The sequence below is a fragment of the Desmodus rotundus genome, chromosome 6, assembly GCF_022682495.2.
Source record: "Desmodus rotundus isolate HL8 chromosome 6, HLdesRot8A.1, whole genome shotgun sequence".
NCBI classification, from domain to species: Eukaryota; Metazoa; Chordata; class Mammalia; order Chiroptera; family Phyllostomidae; genus Desmodus; species Desmodus rotundus.
Genome location: NC_071392.1, coordinates 132,834,633 through 132,853,916, shown reverse-complemented (window position 1 = coordinate 132,853,916; position 19,284 = coordinate 132,834,633). Strand labels below are relative to the sequence as shown.

Sequence of the window (19,284 nt, the reverse complement as noted above, 5' to 3'; positions counted from 1 at the left end):
CAAACAGGCACATAGACCAGTGGAACAAAACAGAGAGCCCAGAAATAAGCCCAAGCCTCTAGGGTCAATTAATATTTAACAAAGGCAGAAGAAGCATAAAATGGAGTAAAAATAGCCTCTTCAAAAAATGGTGGTGGGAGAGCTGTACAGCTACATGCAAAAAAATGAAACTTGAGCACCAACTTATACCATACACAAAAATAAATTCAAGGTTGATAAAAGACTTAAATATAAGTCGTGACACCATTAAAGTCCTAGCGGAGAACATAGGCAGGAAAATCTCAGATATTCCATGCAGCAATATTTTCACTGATATGTCTCCTAGAGCAAAGGCCATAAAGGAAAGAATAAACAAATGGGATCTCATCAAAATAAAAAGCTTCTGCATGGCTAAATAAAACAGCATTAAAATGAAAAGAGAACCAACCATATGGGAAAACATATTTGCAATGATACCTCAGACAAGGGTTTGATCTCCAAAATATATAAGGAACTCTCATGACTCCACTCCAGGAAGACAAGCAATTAAAACATGGGCATAAGACTTGAACAAACACTTCTCCAAGGAGGATATACAGAGGGTCCAGAGACATATGAATAGATTCTGAGCATCACTAGCTATCAGAGAGATGCAAATTAAAACCACAATGAGATACCACTTCACACCGGTAAGAATGGCCACCATAAACAAAGCAACAAACAACAAGTGTTGGAGAGGTTGTGGAGAAAAGGGAACCCTAGTGCACTGTTGGTGGGATTGCAGACTGGTGCAACCACTATGGAAAACACTATGGAATTTCCTCAGGAAAATAAAAATGGAATTGCCTTTGACCCGGCAATTCCACTGCTAGGATTATACCCTAAGAACCCTGAAACACCAATCCAAAAGAACCTATGCACCACAATGTTCAGAGCAGCACAATTACCATAGCCAAGTGCTGGAAGCAACCTAAGTGCCCATAAGTAAATGAATGTATCAAAAAACTATGGTACATTTACACAATGGAATACTACACAGCAGAAAGAAAGAAGGAGCTCCTACCCTTTGCGACAGCATGGATGGAATTGGAGAGCATTATACTAAGTGAAATAAGCCAGGCAGTTAGGGACAAATACCATATGATGTCACCTTTAACTGGAACCTAATCAACGAAACAAATAAGCAAGCAAAATATAACCAGAGACACTGAATTGAGAACAGGTTGACAATGACCAGAGGGGAGAGGGGAGGGGATTACAGGGGAAAAGGGTGAAGGATTTGCAGGAACAATTATTAAAGACACATGGACAATAACACTGGGGCTGGAAACAGGGGAAGGAGGTGGGAGGGCTGGGGTGGTGGGGAGGGCCGGGGGGAAAGGCAGAAAACTGTACTTGAACAAAAATATAAAAAATGTTCAAAAAAAAAAAGAAAATATAATGTCCAGAAATGGACAAGTGAATACTCTTTTGATTTTTTTTTAAGTCAAACCACAAGATTTCTATGATCCAAACCTGACCTGTCCCATTTTGCTCTACCAAATAAAAAGGGAAGACTCTATTAGATAGAACATAACAAAGGCTTTGTTTGTGATTCATGAACTGTAATTTTAATGTTATACTTTTCCTACAAAGATGCTTTTAATAAGGCAGTAAACTGTTTTCAGCTAAAGATGAAAATAATTTATCCATTCAGGCCATTAAAGCAGTTTTGTTTTAACTTGACTTTAAATTTTCATGGAAAGTACAGAGGTGATAGCAGATGAATTTCAATTAGTTTCAATTAATGACATAAGCTGTTTTAATGTATTAGATTGCTGAGTTTTATCTGAACCCCCCCAAGCCCTCCTATCCTGCCCATCCCAAGGTCGAGTCCTCCAGGTTTGCTTTTGTTTACACTTGAAAGCAGCATTTGAGCCCATGATGTCAGCTATTCTGCCAGATAGTGGAGCAATGCTATTAGGATTGGATAATTTACATCTGTAAACCCATCCAGCTCTAGAGTGCAGAAAATCATTTCCTTCACACTGTACTAATTCCATCACAGAACCACTATTTCTCCTGCGAAAGCAGAGGAAGGAGTGATAAAACAGTGGCTGTGAGGAGAGTGGTGCTATATTGAGGTGTTATCTGTGTAGTCTGAACAGGCAGAAATTCAGAGGACAGCAGCCTCTTCCTATTGACCATCCATTGTTCCTGCTCCACAGCATCTACCTACACTTCTAGAACAATCTCTCCACTGTCCTCAGCAAACAAGTCTTTCCCCTCAAGTGCCTGTACTTTAGCAAAATAAGGCCTGGCATTTTCCGGGATTCTGGGTGTGATTCCTGGGTGGATATCTCATCACAGCCAATGAGATAGAGAAGATTTTTTTTCTCAGACTGTTGTAAGAAGGGCCTCAGCAACCTCTCACCAACCCCACCCTGAAATCTTGAGAATAGAAAATTAGCCCTGAGGAAGCAAAAGCTAACTCTCTTGATAAATGTCCACATTCTTCCTGGTGTTATTATGGTGGCATGAAGAGGAGGCAGGAACTGACAGGTGGAGGGATGGTAATGACTACAGGAATTCAGCCCTGCTCCTTATTTGTCATGATGTGCTTGCCTTCCAGGTTCTAGCTTCAAATACCATCATCTCATGACTGCCTTGGAAATGAGCTAGACAGGGCTATGCCAACCATCTCCTGTATGTAGAGGCAACCCCTCTCCAACTGTCTAGTGTGGCTTTCTTTAACTCATTCTTATTAGATCGCTTTCTCTTTACTGAATGGATGCTACATATGGAAGTTCATTTTCCAGAAGTGCTGTTTTGTGCACTGGTTATCCCCCTTCACTAGTGCCCCAGCCCCTAAAACATAGCCAGTTACCCATGCGCTTGGCTGGACCTTGAGATTCTCCACTTGTTTTTCCACTTTCATCTCCCTCTGTTGCCCTTCAGGGATCTGCCCAGTCCAAGTTGTTGGGCCATTGTCGTTTGGACATAAATCAAACTTCCCCACTTCTCTCTGTTTGCTTATCCTGCCTTTCTTTAAGGCTGAACTCAAATCCTCTTTTCTTGGGAAGTCTTCTCCAACCTTCACAGTCTCCAGTGCTCTCGTTAAGGCCAGGTGCCTCTCTACAACCAAACTGGCACTTGATGTGCACGAGTCCCCATCCTTTGTAGAGGCTGTGTCCTGGGCTGTGCTACCACCAGGATAGCAGAGGCTGAGACTTTCATTCTGGGGAACCTTTTAGTGTGTGGCAACAACTGTCATGTGTAGTAGTCATAATAGTAATGCTAATGAAAGGCTATATTATTGAACTCTTACTATGTGTGAGACTCTGTCCTGAGTTGGACATGTTGTATCTTATTTATCTCATTTATCTCACAACAACTCATATGAGGAAGACATTACCCAGAATTGGACTAATAAAATTCAAGTCTGAATATTACTATTTAATTATGGAAAAGCTACAGAGAGGAAGAGCTCCCTTAAGGCAGGAAGTTAACATTCTTCCTTCTAATTTTTCTTACATGAACAGTGCTTTGAAAAGGGCCACTGCACAAAGTTGAATTAACTTGGCCAGGTCGGGTATCTCAGATGCCTCTCAGACCCTGGGCCCAGCATCTAAGCATTAGGAGCATCTACTTCAGAGGTGCTTTGGCATGTCATAAAACACTAGAGCTGAGGAAAATAGTCAACATTTAAGACCAAAAAACTAATGTTTACATCCTTCCCATCTGGGGTATTTAATGGACAAAAGCAGGTACCTGAGGGGTTTTATTCAGTGGACAATTAGAGAAATACTTAAATCTTTCAGAAGCATTTCCCATTAAGTAGAAACCAGAGTGTCACTACCTGTGACAATTAGTCAGATCACCAGAATAGCACTGATGGTCTTTGCCCATCTGAGCATCAAGAGCAGGAAAAAGAAGGCATCTGAAGGAGAGCATAGTGCTTCTTGCTTTGGAATTTCTAAATTCTCTGCTATGTACAATCAAGCTTAAGAAACTGCATTACCACTTTCTTAGCCCCTTCCCTTGTTTAAATGTTTCTTATTCCAAACACCCAAAAAAGCCAATAGTTTGAAGTTAAAACCCTGCATTACAATAGGATTAAGCATATGAGGTCTGTCCATAAGATATCCAGCCAAGTAATATGAAAAATAGAGACTTTCCTGAAGAAGATACAAGGTACAAGAAACATTGTACAAGGACAATAATGATACCTCAGTTCCCTTCAAAGTAGGCACCTTGGGATCTCACACAGTTTTCTCAGTTGCCATCAGCTACCCCACTGTATTTTCCTGAATCTCACTGACAGTCTGAAATCTCATCCCTTTCAAAGGTGATTTTTAGTTTTGAGAAAAGCCAGCAGGGTGCCAAATATGGGCTATAGTGGGGCTGAGTCACCTGGGTGATTTGATGTTTCGCCAAAAAACCCTGCACACGATGTGACGCGTGAGTGGGCATATTATCCTGATGCTGCCAATCACCAGTTGCCCATAGCTGTGGCCTTCTGAATCATCCAAATAGTTTCCATGGAGGAATGTTCAAGCTTAATGCAAAATTTGATGCATATTCGTTGCTTTACTCACTCAGTCATTTTAAATGTGACCTCCACATAGTACACATGCTCAATCAACAGCATCTACTGCCCCCATTGACTAGTTCAATGAGGTTGTCATTGTTCACACATGCGCATAGCAGTCCTCTCTCCTTGGCTGCCAGGTTACATTGATTTCGTGCAAACCATTCTCATTATATGAACAATGGTTGGACTTTTTCCAGACAGATCTTGTAGGTGTCAGGCATGCTTTTGTGTATTCAGGGAGTTTAAGGTTTTCAGGGATTTTGACATCTAGACTTGATGAAATGGCAATGCTTTGTCACAAATTGTGTGGATACCAGCAGATTTCTCTGCAAACTATGGCTCATCACCTATTTTTTGTAAATAAAGTTTTATTGGAATACAGCCATGCCAATTTGTTGACATAATGTCTTTGCTGCTTTCTTGCTCCAATGGCGGAGTTGAGTCATTGAGACAGAGACCATATGGCCTGCAAAGTCTAAAATATTTATAACCTGGCCCTTATAGTAAAAGTCTGCTCATCTCAGATTAGAGAATTCCCTAAGTCTATGTAGATCATGGGGCAATGATTAAAGAATGACTAAACTGTTGCGCTGGCTGCATGGCTCTGTGGGTTGGAGCATCATTCCATGCACCAAAGGGTAGTGGGTTCGATTCCTGGTCAGGGCACATGCCTGGGTTACAGGTTCAATCCCAGTTGTGGTATGTATGGGAGGCAACCGGTAGATGGTTCTCTCTCAAATCGATGTATCTCTCTCACCTTCTCTCTCTCTAAAATCAATGGAAGCATGTCCTCAGATGTGGATTTAAAAAAAATGAATAACTAAAATGTTGAAACAGGTTTAAACACATACAGATGCAAAACTATAAATAATACCAACTTGTGATGCAAGTATAAAATACTTTGACAAGTTTTAAATCTGGTCCCCTGTATACATCTATATATCCTATCTCTTCCCAAAAGTCCCAGACCCAGTTGGTTTTATGTGTGGTTTCTGTTCAAATTTTAGGTACATGAAATGTTTCAGACCCCAGAAAAATATGGAAAGCTTCCCAAAAAACACTTTATGGGACTAGTATACACTTGATTCCAAAAACTTGACAAGTATAGCATAAAAGAGAAAACTACAGGCCAATCTCATGTATGAATTTAGATGCAAATAGCTGGTAAAGTATTAGCAAACTGAATCCAGCAATGTATTAAATCTCATTTGATACTTATTTATTTTTTCTAATTTTTTTTGTTATTCAGTTACAGTTGTGTGCCTTTTCTCCCCATCCCTCCACCCCACCCTAGCTGAACCCCCCCTCCCTCCCCCACCTGATACTTATTTTTAATGTAATAAATTAGTAACTTTTTAAGGTACTAAGTGAAGCAACTTGACAAAATTCCACTCATACCTAAATCTTCCACCAAAAATCAGGAGAAAGTATATTTAATTGTAATACAGTAATTATATTAACTAATATAATTATATTATATTTAAATATATACATTTAATACTTATATATATAATTTTACTTATTGACCCCCACATTCTGGGCATTTACTGAAGTTTACATCCCTGAACTGAATTTGAGGTCTGGGTTAGAATCCCAGGTCTTCATGTGTGGTTATATAACCCAACCAAGTCACTGGCTCTCCTGGTGCTTTAGGTAAAATAAAAGGGCTGTGCTCTTTTCTCCAGAACTTGACTGCCAGGTTTCAATTAAGGACAAACAGGTAGCCAGGCCATGTTCTGGTTAAACAATTTTAATTTAATCCTAGCAATAGAGAGGATGAAGCTTGAACAAACACTTATGAGTGGCAGGAGCATTTGTACAAATGTTTTCTGCTCTCATTTTGATTCAAAAAGTGGCATACAACTTGAATATGTGTGTTTGTGGGAAGGATTGTGCAATGACACCAAGAAAGAGCACAATGGGTTGTGAAACAAAGAAAAGAGCCCTTCAGACACAGACCTTTCTTTTTTTTTCCTAGATCTTTTCAGCTTCACAAAAGGAGACATATTTTCCATATAATTACTAAACATGTTTGATTATTAAATTATTCTTTAATTAGTTAATGATTTTAGCCATGCTTTGCTCTTTGGATATTCATTTTGTATAATAAAATAATTATAGTTTAAAAAATAATTACACTATCTCAAGCCTTTTTCTTTCTTGCTGGGTATCCAGAAATGACAAGTTGTAAATTAATCTGGAAAACTAAGCATGACAGAGGAATTATTTGGTTGAAATTAATTAGACACAAATTATATACTAGAACTAGATGAATGAGATTTTCATAAAAATAAAACACTATTTTGAGAAGATGAGTAGTAACCAACATCCTCACCTTCTGTGATGATGGAGTTCTTTCTTATCCAAGTCAGGGCCTTCAAGCAGTCTTCTTCATCATTGAGAATAAAATGATTACAAGGAACTTTACCAGCGTATCGCCTCTTACTGCTGTTTGGAATCTCTCTGTTTGTCAGATGTTGCCTAATATCAGCTCCTGTAGGGCATGGGACCTGAGGTATGTTACAGACACATGCTTATTTCAGTGGTAACAGGTGAAGGGCTGACATACATAGCAATACATAAATAAATAAATAAATAATACATGGCGATGTCTAGGATAGGCGTGCCTTTTTCTGTCCCTACACACAATTCTTTTGGGTTTTTTTTTTTTTTTACTTGTTTTTATTGTTGTTCAAGTACAGTTTTCTGCCTTTTCCCCCAGCCCTCCCCACCACCGCAGCCCTCCCACCTCCTTCCCGTTTCCACCCCCACCTTGTTATTGTACATGTGTCCTTTATAATTGTTCCTGCAAACCCTTCACCTTTTTCCCTCATTATCCTCTCCCATCCCCTCTGGTTACTGTCAGCCTGTTCTCAATATCAGTGTCTCTGGTTATATTTTGCTTGCTTGTTTGTTTCGTTGATTAGGTTCCAGTTAAAGGTGACATCATATGGTATTTGTCCCTAACTGCCTGGCTTATTTCACTTAGTATAATGCTCTCCAATTCCATCCATGCGGTTGCAAAGGGTAGGAGCTCCTTCTTTCTTTCTGCTGTGTAGTATTCCATTGTGTAAATGTACCATAGTTTTTTGATACATTCATTTGCTTATGGGCACTTAGGTTGCTTCCAGTACTTGGCTATTGTAAATTGTGCTGCTATGAACATTGTGGTGCATAGGTTCTTCTGGATTGGTGTTTCAGGGTTCTTACGGTATAATTCCAGCAGTGGAATCTGCCAGGTCAAAAGGCAGTTCCATTTTTAGTTTCCTGAGGAAATTCCATACTGTTTTCCACAGTGGCTGCACCAGTCTGCATTCCCACCAACAGTTTACTAGGATTCCCTTTTCTCCACATCCTCAACACTTGTTGTTTGTTGCTTTGTTTATGGTGGCCATTCTCATGGGCGTGAAGTGGTATCTCACTGTGGTTTTAATTTGCATCTCTCTGATGGCTAGTGATGCTGAGCATCTATTCATATGTCTCTGGGCCCTCTGTATGTCTTCCTTGGAGAAGTGTCTGTTTAAGTCCTTTCCCCATTTTTTAATTGGGTTGTTTGTCTTCCTGGAGTGGAGTCATGAGAGTTTCTTATATATTTTGGAGATCAGACCCTTGTCTGAGGTATCATTGACAAATATGTTTTCCCATATAGTTGTTTCTCTTTTCATTTTAATGCTGTTTTCTTTAGCCATGCAGAAGCTTCTCAATTTGATGAGGTCCCATTTGTTTATTCTTTCCTTTAAATCCCTTGTCTATAGGGGACATATAGGTGAAAATGTTGCTGTGTGGAATATCTGAGATTTTCTTGCCTATGTTTTCCTCTAGGACTTTTATGGTGTTACGACTTATATTTAAATATTTTATCCACCTTGAATATACTTTTGTGTATGGTGTAAGTTGGTGTTCGAGTTTCATTTTTTTGCATATATCTGTCCAGATCTCCCACCACCATTTGTTGAAGAGGGTATTTTTACTCCATTTTATGCTTCTTCCCCCTTTGTCAAATATTAATTGACCATAGAGACTTGGGCTTATTTCTGGGCTCTGTGTTTTGTTCCGCTGGTCTATGTGCCTGTTTTTGTGCCAGTACCAGGCTATTTTGATTACAGTGGTCTTGTAATACAGTTTGATATCAGGCATTGTGATCCCTCCTGCTTTGTTCTTCTTTCTCAAAATTGCTGCAGCTATTCAGGGTCGTTTATGGTTCCATTTAAATTTTGAAATGTTTGTTCCATATCTGTAAAACATGCCATGGGTACTCTAATAGGGATTGCATTGAATCTATAAATTGCTTTGGGTAGTATGGCCATTTTGATGATGTTACTTCTCCCCATCCATGAGCATGGTACATACTTCCATTTGTTTGTGTCTTCCTTAATTTCTTTCTTCAGTATTATGTAGCTTTCTGAGTATAGGTCTTTTACTTCCTTAGTTAGGTTTATTCCTAGGTACTTTATTTTTCTTGTTGCTATATCAAATGGGATTTTTTCTCTGATTTCTGTTTCTGATATTTCATTGTTGGTGTACAAAAATGCCTTTGATTTCTGAATATTGACTTTCTATCCTACTGTTTTGCCAAATTCACTTAAAAGGTGAATAATTTTTTGGTGGAGTCTATAGGATTTTCTATGTGCACTATCATATCATCTGCAAATAATGACAGTTTTGCTTCCTCCTTTCCAATTTGGATGCCTTTTATTTCTTTTTCTTGTCTGATTGCTGTTTCCAGGACTTCCAGTACTGTGTTGAATAGGGATGGTGAAAGCAGATATTCTTGTCTTGTTCCTGATCTCAGTGGGAAAGCTTTTAGTTTTTGTTCATTGAGTATGATGTTGGCTGTAGGTCTCTCGTATATGGCCTTTAGTAGGTTGAGGTATGCCCCTTTTACTCTCACTTTACTGAATTTTTTTTCTCATAAATGGGTGTTGTACGTTATCAAATACTTTTTCCACATCTATTGTTATGGTCATGTGATTTTTGTCTTTTGTTTTGTTTATATGATGTATTATGTTTATTGATTTGCAAATATTGTACCATCCTTGCATCCCTGGGATGACCCACTTGATCATGGTGTATGATCTTTTTTAACGTATTGTTGTATGCAGTTCGCCAATATTTTAACAACCACCATTTTATTACTTCTCATGATTTTTGGGGTCAGAAATTTGGGTAGGGTTTGGTTGGGCAATTCTTTTTTTCCATGTGTTTGATTGAAGTCACTTGGTGACAGTCAGCTGGTGGGGGCCCAAGATGGCTTCACTCACATGTCTGGTGCCTGGGCAGGGATAACAGAAAGGCTGGGATCAGCTGGAAGTATCCACTGGAGAACTGATGTATGGCATCTCAAGCATGGCAATCATAGGTTATCTGAACTTCCTATGTGACCCATCAGGGTTCTAGGAGCAATGGTTCACACAAACAAGGAGATAATGAATGGCCCTTGACTGGGCCTCAGAAGTTATGTCGCAACACTGCATTTGTACTCTACTGGTCAAGATGGTCACAAGCCTGCCCAGATTCAAAGGGGAGGAGACTCCACCTCCTAGATGGGAAAAGCCAAAGAATTTTCAGCTTTGTTTTAAAATGCCACTTTTCTTTGACCTCTTGCTGTTATTTTGCACTTTTATTATCCTCACATGCAGTGAAGTCTCTTCATGTTCAGTGCTGTTGAGTGACGGGGAGGGCCTTTCTCATTTCTTACAGGAAAGGCAAAGTGGTGTGCAGAACTCTTTTCTACCTGTTTGTAGAAGGCTCTCTCCTGGGGCTGCACCATTCTGCATGCCACACTCTTATTTACCCCATATAAGATGTAATCAGCCTCCGCGGAGACCACATTATACTGCTGACCCACATCAGGCTCACCATAACTAGCATCCTGGCTCACTCTCTGGCCTGGTAGGATGTTCTTACCCCACCTGTTGACTTCTAGTGAATGTCACCCTTTTGACAGTCCCTACCATGGTCTTCTCATGATCAGTATCAGCCTTATTTGACTTAGAGTTGACAAATTTTTATTATTCCTGTTTTTGACATAACTCAAATCCAGGCACAGGGCAGGCATTTCTCCCTCTCTGCACAATTCTCCATGAGCTATGGAGAGTGGCCTCAGTTGTAAGCTGTTTCAGAGTGATTACCAGGACCAGCATGTGCTCACCAATAAAAATATTCAAATTGATAGGCAAGGTGGGAAAGGGAATCAGAGGTTACTGAATGTGGAGCTAGATATCTTCATCTTCCAAAATGTGAGAAGTTGATAGATTCAGGATAAAACATCTATAAATGCATTATTTGGAGTTCAGGAGTAAAGTATTGAAGAACTAACAACAGAAATGCTTCAAAGTGGGTGCCCTTGTCTTAAAAGTAGAGAGCAGCCCTTCTTACATGCAACCCTGCAGCACAATTTGTTTTGTCTTGTGCATGGGTTATCTGATAAAAAGATTAAGTGATATGCATTTGGATATCAAACATATTGAATAGTTTAGAGTGATACATGCCATTTAAAGGTCTGATTAGAGGTTAAGGTTTGTAACTATATTTTATAACAGGTTATCTTCTTGCTTTGAGTTTCTGCTTTATTTTCATCATATTTATTTGTTGTGTTTGTTTTGTAAGTTACAACATTGGGGCAAAAACCATGAGAAAGTGGGAGAAGAAAATAGGGAAAAAAATGAGAACTGGAACCCTCTACCCCTGATGTGAATTCAGCTGCTTCTTTTTTTTTTTTGTATCATTCCATGTACCTTTAATTTTTATGTACTTCTAGAAAAATTAAATTGGAAGTCCTTTATCACTTCTTCATTTCATTTTTCCTGTTGCTAAAAGGGCAAGAGATTAATGTGCCACAGACTAAAGCTGCAGGGGCAGCTGGACACACATGGGCAGATGCCTGAGTCTTTCACTTATATTTTCTGAAGTCTGTGGTCACAGGCAGCAGCTGGAAATCAGTGGAGCAGGTGAAGGAGGGGAAACTAAAGGGGTGCATGGTATTTTCTTCTGGCCTAATGCTTAAAGAGAGGAATACTTAAGTATCAAAATAAGATATTCCTTGAGTTTATTTTTATTCTTTAACTAGGAAAAAGCAAAAGGAAGAGAAAAAAGAAATTACTCATAGGGTGATCCAAACCTTGATACTCAAATATGGTCTAGTCACTAGCAGCATCTGCTTCACCTGGGAGATTGTTAGAACTGCAGTGTCTCAGCCACCCCTGTCCCCTTTCTGCTCACTCTGCATTTTAATGAGATGCACAGGGGAGATGTGTGCATATGATAGTTTGAGACGTTCTGCTCTAAGGTACAGATGAGAGATTCTAGGTCAAGAAAGTTCAAATCAGTTGTTCTTCACCTTGACTTAGAATCACTTGGGAGCTTTAAAAAAATACTGATGATTGAGTCCTTATGCCATAATAACTAAAACAGAGCTTCTGTGGGTGGGGTCTAGGTATGGATATATTTTAAAAGTGCCCCAGGTGATGATCCCAATGTATAGCCAAGGCTCAGAACAGCAAGTAAGTGATGCTTGGAGTTGCTTAACTGTCTGTCCCCCACCATGTATTGCCTCCCCCTGGCTTGGCTATGAAAGGGAAACCTGCAGGCATGCATGCTCATGTGCATGCACACACACCCTTTGAATCCAGGACCATTCACAAGATGGTCTCTCTAAGGGAGAACCAGATAAAATATGATGGTGCCTGGGGTGGGGATGAATTACTTCATATTCCTCAGGAACAAACCCACCACAAGGAGGCCTATCCAGGGTTCTGGGAGAAATGTAATGAAAAGGACCCATCTTTGAGTTACAATGTAAATCTCTTTCAATTAAAGAGATGCCATATTTTGTTGGCCACATGAAATGCTAATGTGTATTGCAAGGTGAGAATATTAAAATTCGCTTCCCTAAGACATTAAACAATTTCAGTTATCCAGCGATGCTTTCCTCAAATGTGGTTTGAGAATTTAATCAAAATGGACAGCATCATCACTGGGTAATCAGTCAGTCACATTTCCTAGTTTTATAACTGAGAGACAAAACAAGGGTTGAGAGAAGGTGTGTATGTTTGAAATACTTTTGCATGAGCCCATCACCACTGCCAAATGTTAGCCTCTTCAGGCATAAATTAATTCCCCACAAATGCATGTGGGTTGTGTCTGGATTCTGTTCTGGTGAGGAGCAAGTGTTAGACTTTTGGACAACAGCTTAAAGAATGACATTTCTCTGACTTGCTGTGATTTTTATCCTTGAGCAGAATGCTTTTCTTGGAATGGGTTTCCATGAGGGTTTTGGACACAATTCTGGTCATGTGCATGAGCTTTGCAGGACACTTTTATGAATACAGAGTGGCAGCTGCCAGGCGAGAAAGCATGCTTTTTACCCAGAGAGCGTGTGCCTGGTAAACACATTAACTTTTGTTCACCCCGATGGCCATGCGTAGCCTCACCTGGTACTGCTGTCCAGTGCAGAGGATGAGGTGGTCATAGAGCACAATTTCTTTTTGGGAAACCACGACATGCTTGGCTGCTCGGTCTATGGCAGTCATTCTACCAACCACCACATTGACCCAGGAGCACAGTGACATCAATGTGTGATCTTTATCATTAAAACAGTGGCTGCGGAGAGAGAAGCTCCATCAGTGACATTTGAGCAGCTGACAGTGGGCACTAATTAGACATCTGGTGAGCTGGTTCAAATCCCCCAGTGGGCTGAGTCTGTGCTCTTGTTGTGAATTTACCAGCACCAAAGCTACATACTAGATTTTTCGTCATGAGACAGTCACAAATTGACATCTTCCCATTATAGCTAAATGGCCAGTCCACAACAGGGTGTGTGTGTGTGTGTGTGGTGTGTGTGAATCATATATATAATATATATTCTTTCTTCTGTTTCTGTTTCATGTTGAGTATAAATTTACTTTAGCTGTTGACTTGTCCTATTGACCATGAAAGTGACATTGCTCAGGATTCCTGAAGGCAGGTTCAAGGTCCTGAATATTGAGAACCCTTCCTATTTGGTAATGTTTTTTAATAAGTGACTCATTCTTAGAATGAGTGTATGGATTTGGGCCAAAACAACAGAACACATTTTATTTAGAGAAGATGTCAATTAGGGAATTATGTTTGAAACAACTGCAGTCCCTGGAGACTTTTGAGATTCACCCTATAGGACAAAGGTGATTTATGGGGTACTGATACTTTTGCAAACAGCAGGTCCAAGGTGGATGTGTTTTCTTGTCTCAGTTCCATTGAGTTTGAGCATTCTATTATAATGTGAGAAAAGTGTGTTTCTTGTTGGCATTGGGGTATTTTAGAGTTTCGTGAGGGTTGTTTCCAGAACTTCCTGAAAGATGTAACCTCCTGATGTGACCCTCTAGTGATTTTGTTCTGATGCCACTATAACAGTGTAGGTGCCAGAATAAAGTGTTTCACTTAAATCTAGGCTTCACTGTGCCAAGGCCTGTGCCCCTGCCTTGTCACCAGTGAGACTGGACCCTGGGACTCTGTATCCCCTTTCAATACTTCAGTTTCTTCACCTCTCAACATGGGATAATTTTCCTTCCTATATGCATTGGCCATTGTAAGGGGTAATTGTGAGAATGTAAGAGATGCTGTTTTTTCAAGTGGAATGTATATGTAAAGAGTATTATTCTAAATGATATTAATGATACATAATCCTGTTTACTTGCCTGGGAGGCAAACAGTACTAACGTGGTAATGGGAGAACATTTTTCTTTTTGATCCACTCGTGAGTCTGCTCTCAACACACAAAAAGAATCCCTATAATGGATGCACATTAGACCCCGTTACAGGACCTGTGAAAGAGAAGGGAGCTCTGGGCTTTGTATCTCTCCATGAAACAACACTTAAACACAAGAAAATTTCTTCTTAATAAGAAAAGAAAATTGGGGTCTAGCCTGTCACAGGGAAATAATAGAAAGTGAGATGAAATTCTTTTTTAAAAAAACATTTTGGTAGCTTTACAGAAAAACAAAAAACTTCATTAATTTTATACATTCATGAGAGACCCACAAATGATTGTGCTCATTTGCATCGCAAATCCTGCATAATAGGAACAGCACTGTCAGTTGCCCAAGATGAGGAAAAATTAAAAATAGTATGTAGGGATTAGTCTTATGAGGATTTGCTCAAAGATAAAGTTCTCAGGGGGAATTTGGGGAAGGCTAAAACAATGTTATTTTCAATAACAGTAGGACAATAGTGCGATGTCAGAATGCATATTTCAGGGTTAAAATCTGAAGTTTGTCTAGTGGGAGGTGGCACTTGGGAGCTGATTTTTAGGAACCTTAGGAAGCACTGAGGAATTTAGGGTGCTGCTTTTACAGTCCGTTACTATGGCATTTCTCAGTTTCAATGTCACTGTGTAGGTAATTACTATCTGTTCTGGATAACACTATCCATTCTGGACCTTCTTTAATTTATCCATCAGGCAGGTGAAAGTAGACATTGCAAACTATAAGTGATATTTTCCCAAAATTATTTTCTAAGCAGAGTTAGTGAGCATTAAGATTCCAACATAACAGGGACTGTCTCATGGCTTGAAGACAAGAGAAATACCTCCACTAGGGTTCTCTGGAAAAGACAGAAGCAGCCAAAGAAGGAACATCAATGAAACTTCACGTTTCTCAAGTTAATTTGACCCAGACTTGAAAATAATGTGAAAGGTTGTATTCATAGAATATTCTAGAAATGGCTAATAATTTTTAAAAAGCAGAAATGCAGGATGGGAAAATTTTTGGAAGAGGACATGTGTGATAAGTGGCTCACTTGTTTAAGTTGTAGGGACCCCACATTTGGTATCAGAAGACGTAGCCCAAAGCTCCAGGTGCAAAATTAGAAGCAAACCCCAGGGGAGTAAATATAATCATGGGGGAGACCTGTACTTCATGGAATCAGTACCCTTTAGAACTAGAAAGAACCACGGAGGTTTCCATAAAGGATTTATTGTAACACTCTTAGAAAAAGGAGCATCACAATTAACTTTCAGTTACTCAGGGCTGATTGTCCAATTAATGGATTTCTCCTGCATCCTCTTTCTATTGTCTTCCCACTGCCTTCCTTTCTGCTGCATCCCTAGCATGTCATTAGCACCTCCACTAGACTCTGGACAGGGCCAGATAATGAAAACAAACACTGGCTATTAAAAATATAGTAACAACAATAATAAATCAAAATACTGGACAGGGAAAAGGTCAAATTTATATTTAAAATGAGAAATTTAAATTATTAAATTTATGGATGGCAATGCATTTGTTATTTTTAAACTTCATGACCAGGGATAATTTCCTTTATTGTGATATGAGGGCCATTTGAAAGGCAACATCTTATTGATGTTTCAATTTATAGTTTCTAGAATGATGATAACATGCAGTTACCCATCCAGAGGCACCCAGCTGTGTCATTTAGTTCCTATCTATACACTGATGACTTTCACAGGTAATTTTGGACAAAACTTCATTTTTTCAACATTATTTATTGAGCACCTGCTATGTGCCAACCTCTGTTCTGGATGCTGGGGACACATCAGTGAACAAAGAGGCAAAAAATTCCTGCTCTCATGGAGTTTACATTGTAGTTGAAGGATTCAGAATATAAAGAAAAAACATAATTTTAAAAGGCAAATTATATAATATTTATAAGGATTTCAGTAGCAAGAAAAAATACAGCAGAGTAAGGAGGACTGGAGTGTTAGTGTAGGTTGCTAATGGATAGGTGGTCAGGATAGGTCTTATTAAAAAGTTGACATTTCAGCAAATACTTGGAGAGAGAAAAGCAAAGACCCCCAAGGTGGGGACCTGCCTGTTCTATTTCAGGAATATTAAGGCAGCTGGTATGGCTAGAGTGGAAATGGTAAAAGATGAGGTCAGAGAAATAAGTGAACATGGATAGATTTTAGGTTGAAGCATTCTAGAACTTTCTGTGATGATGATGTTCTGTAGCTGTGCTGATTGACATGGCATCTACTGGCCACATGTGGCTACTTGAGCACTTGAAATATGGCTAACATAATTGAGAAGCTGAATTTTTAATTTCAAATTCTAATCAATTTAAATTTACACAGCCACATGTGGCCAGTAGCCACCATACTGGACAGTTGGTGTGATGTGACTCACATTTATGCAACACTGTTCTGGCTGCTGTGTTGAGAATGTGGAGAGGCAGGCACAGAAGCAGGGGCACCGACTAGGGGACTTTCCACCTGCCACACACAGATCCCACACAGCATCACACCAGCAAAAAGTCACTACTGGTTGTTCTCTGCTATAACACAGCTAACACAGGGGCTGATAGAAACCTTTACCAAGCTGACTGAATTAAGTTCCTGTGAGACATTTCTCAATAACAACAACATTTCCTGGGAATCATGCAATTCAGAAAGAGGGCAATGAGGGAAGGGAATGTACATGTGTTGATCCTCTATATTCTTTGTTATACTACTTTTAACAAAAAACTCCAGCAAGGTTGGCTTATCATACACTTTTCACAGAAAAAAAAAATCTAAAAGTTCAGGGAATGAAATCCCCTTTGCAGTAGGGGCAAGCATCTGAATCCACATCCGCCTGACTTTTTTTTTTCCTGCACCCTAATGATGTCCTTCAAAAAAAAATGTTCATAGACTGATAAAAAGTATTTATTAAGTCAAAATGAGCCTGATTCTGCTAGCAAGAAAGCTGCAGGTTTTCTCTTTGTTTGAAGGCAAAGTAAGTGTTTTTCACAGAGGAAAGAGGATCTCTTTGTCATGGATTCTAAAATGAATACCCTGAGAAGGAACAATTTCCTTCCTCCTCATTAGAAAAATTTGAACATTGTATCTAGAGACAGGGAGCCTAATAATTATTATACCCTTGTTTTGCTACAAGAAATTAAAATTAATGGAAGCTGTGCAATAATGAAATGGGATTCTACTGGGATACAAACAACAAAGCTTGCCTAGAGTAGCATAGAAGGTCTTGCCTATCAGGCCCTGATTATAAATGGCTGGGATAAGTGTGAGACCCACACCCCAGTGACATACCGGACCTTTATCTCCCAACTCTGAATCTTGGGGGGAGTTGTCTAGTCTGATGAAAATATAGCCACTAAGCTCCCCTGTCCTGTAGTGTCACTCAGATACTACAGGGCAGCGGAACACAGGCAGTGACCAAGTCAGGAGGCTCTGTCCCAGTTGTCTGAAAAAAGGTAGAGGTCTTTCCACAAACAGAAAATGGCAGCCCAACCCTGCCATTCACTTATTACCAAGTTTGTACTTGTATCTCCTAAGTGACATCTATAATCCAGAAGAAAAGCCCACCACTTTTCTCTTTCTAGTCTGAAATCTATTTAGCACAGAAATGACTTTGTACACATTCGGACATTTAGGGCTCAGAATAAAAAAGCAAATAGAATTCATACTCGCTTGCTAAAAACTTCCTTTGTTCAGTGTCCAGAAGTTTTTTTCCAGGGAGTCCGTGGGTTGAAATTAGTGTGAGATTACTAAACTTCAGGTGAGAGCTAAGGAGAAAGAAAAAATAAACAAAAAAGGTAAAGCACTGTTCGGTGAAAGTTTATTATACAGTTGACTCTTGAACAATCTGGGAGTTACAGTGCTGACTCCTCATGAAGTCAAAAATCCATGTATAACTTCTGACTCCCCCCAAACTGAACTACTAATAGCTTACTACTGATATTGTAAACAATTGATTAACCCATATTTTGTATATTATATATATATTACATATTGTATTCTTACAATAAAGTAAGCTGGATAAAAAATGTTAGGAAAATCATAAGGAAGAGAAAACACCTTTACAATATTTATTGAAAAAATCCATATATAAATGGATCTGCACAGCTCACACCTGTGTTGTTCAAGGGTCAACTGTAATTCAGTTTAACTTTATTTCATGTGCCATCCAATTGTTGAATTTTTCTTTGAACCCAGCAACTTCTTTTGCACAAACTTTCAAACAGAACTGACCGACCATTTAAATGAAAGGAAGATGGCACCGGAGTGGCTAATTACAAAAACTTTAGAAAGCAGCAGCACTATAATGACAGATACCATTTAATTTTTTAAAATTTTATTCTCAGAGTAAAATGAAATAAAATCCAAAATTGAGGAGGTAAATTTAGTGTAAGTTGATGTAAAGTTTGAATTTCAGACGACTAACAAACAGCTTGGGATCATAACCCCCATATCTAAAACTCTGAGTGCTTACAATCATGTGCTTTGCATGTTTTCATTGAGTCTGTGAAGCAATACAATGTCATCCCCATTTTATTAAACAGAACTGAGGCAATGTTGCTTTGTCCAGGACCATATGGTAGGGTGTGAATGTCTGCTTATCTAACCTCTACCTAACCTCTGTCTCCACTGCCCTGTAGACCCTAAATTGTGGACAGGGATCTAAGATCATTTAATTTTTATCAGTCAACATTAGCTTTATTACTTTCATGGATGGATGGATGGATGGATAGATAGATAGATAGATAGATAGATAGATAGATAGATAGATGGATAGATAGATGGGTAGAGAGATAGATACATGGGTAGATAGATATACACACACGGGATGGGTCAAAAGTAGATTTACAGTTGTGAGTACATGAAGCAGTGTTTATTCTTGCACTATTTATTAATTATTGTATTGTTTTCCATACGAACAACTGTGAATCTACTTTTGCCTCACCCTGTATATCTTTCTCTCTCTCTCAAATCAGGACATTAAAGTAAATTCTAGAGAATT

At 39.1% G+C, this 19,284-nt stretch overlaps 1 protein-coding gene across 8 annotated transcripts in view; it reads right to left on the bottom strand.

The window, feature by feature from the left end:
• The window catches only part of CFAP61 (cilia and flagella associated protein 61), a 354,209-nt gene that overhangs the window by 89,475 nt on the left and 245,450 nt on the right, over positions 1 to 19,284 (bottom strand). For 7 of the 8 annotated variants that reach the window (XM_045194437.2, XM_053927357.2, XM_045194438.3 and 4 more), the window contains 3 exons: positions 17,951 to 18,049; positions 12,985 to 13,153; positions 6,888 to 7,062 (listed from right to left, as the gene is read on the bottom strand). In XM_045194437.2, the coding sequence (XP_045050372.2) occupies positions 6,888 to 7,062; positions 12,985 to 13,153; positions 17,951 to 18,049 (443 nt within the window). Of the gene's footprint in view, positions 1 to 6,887; positions 7,063 to 12,984; positions 13,154 to 17,950; positions 18,050 to 19,284 lie in introns of those variants that run through there. The other variant, XM_045194441.3, reaches the window with a different exon arrangement.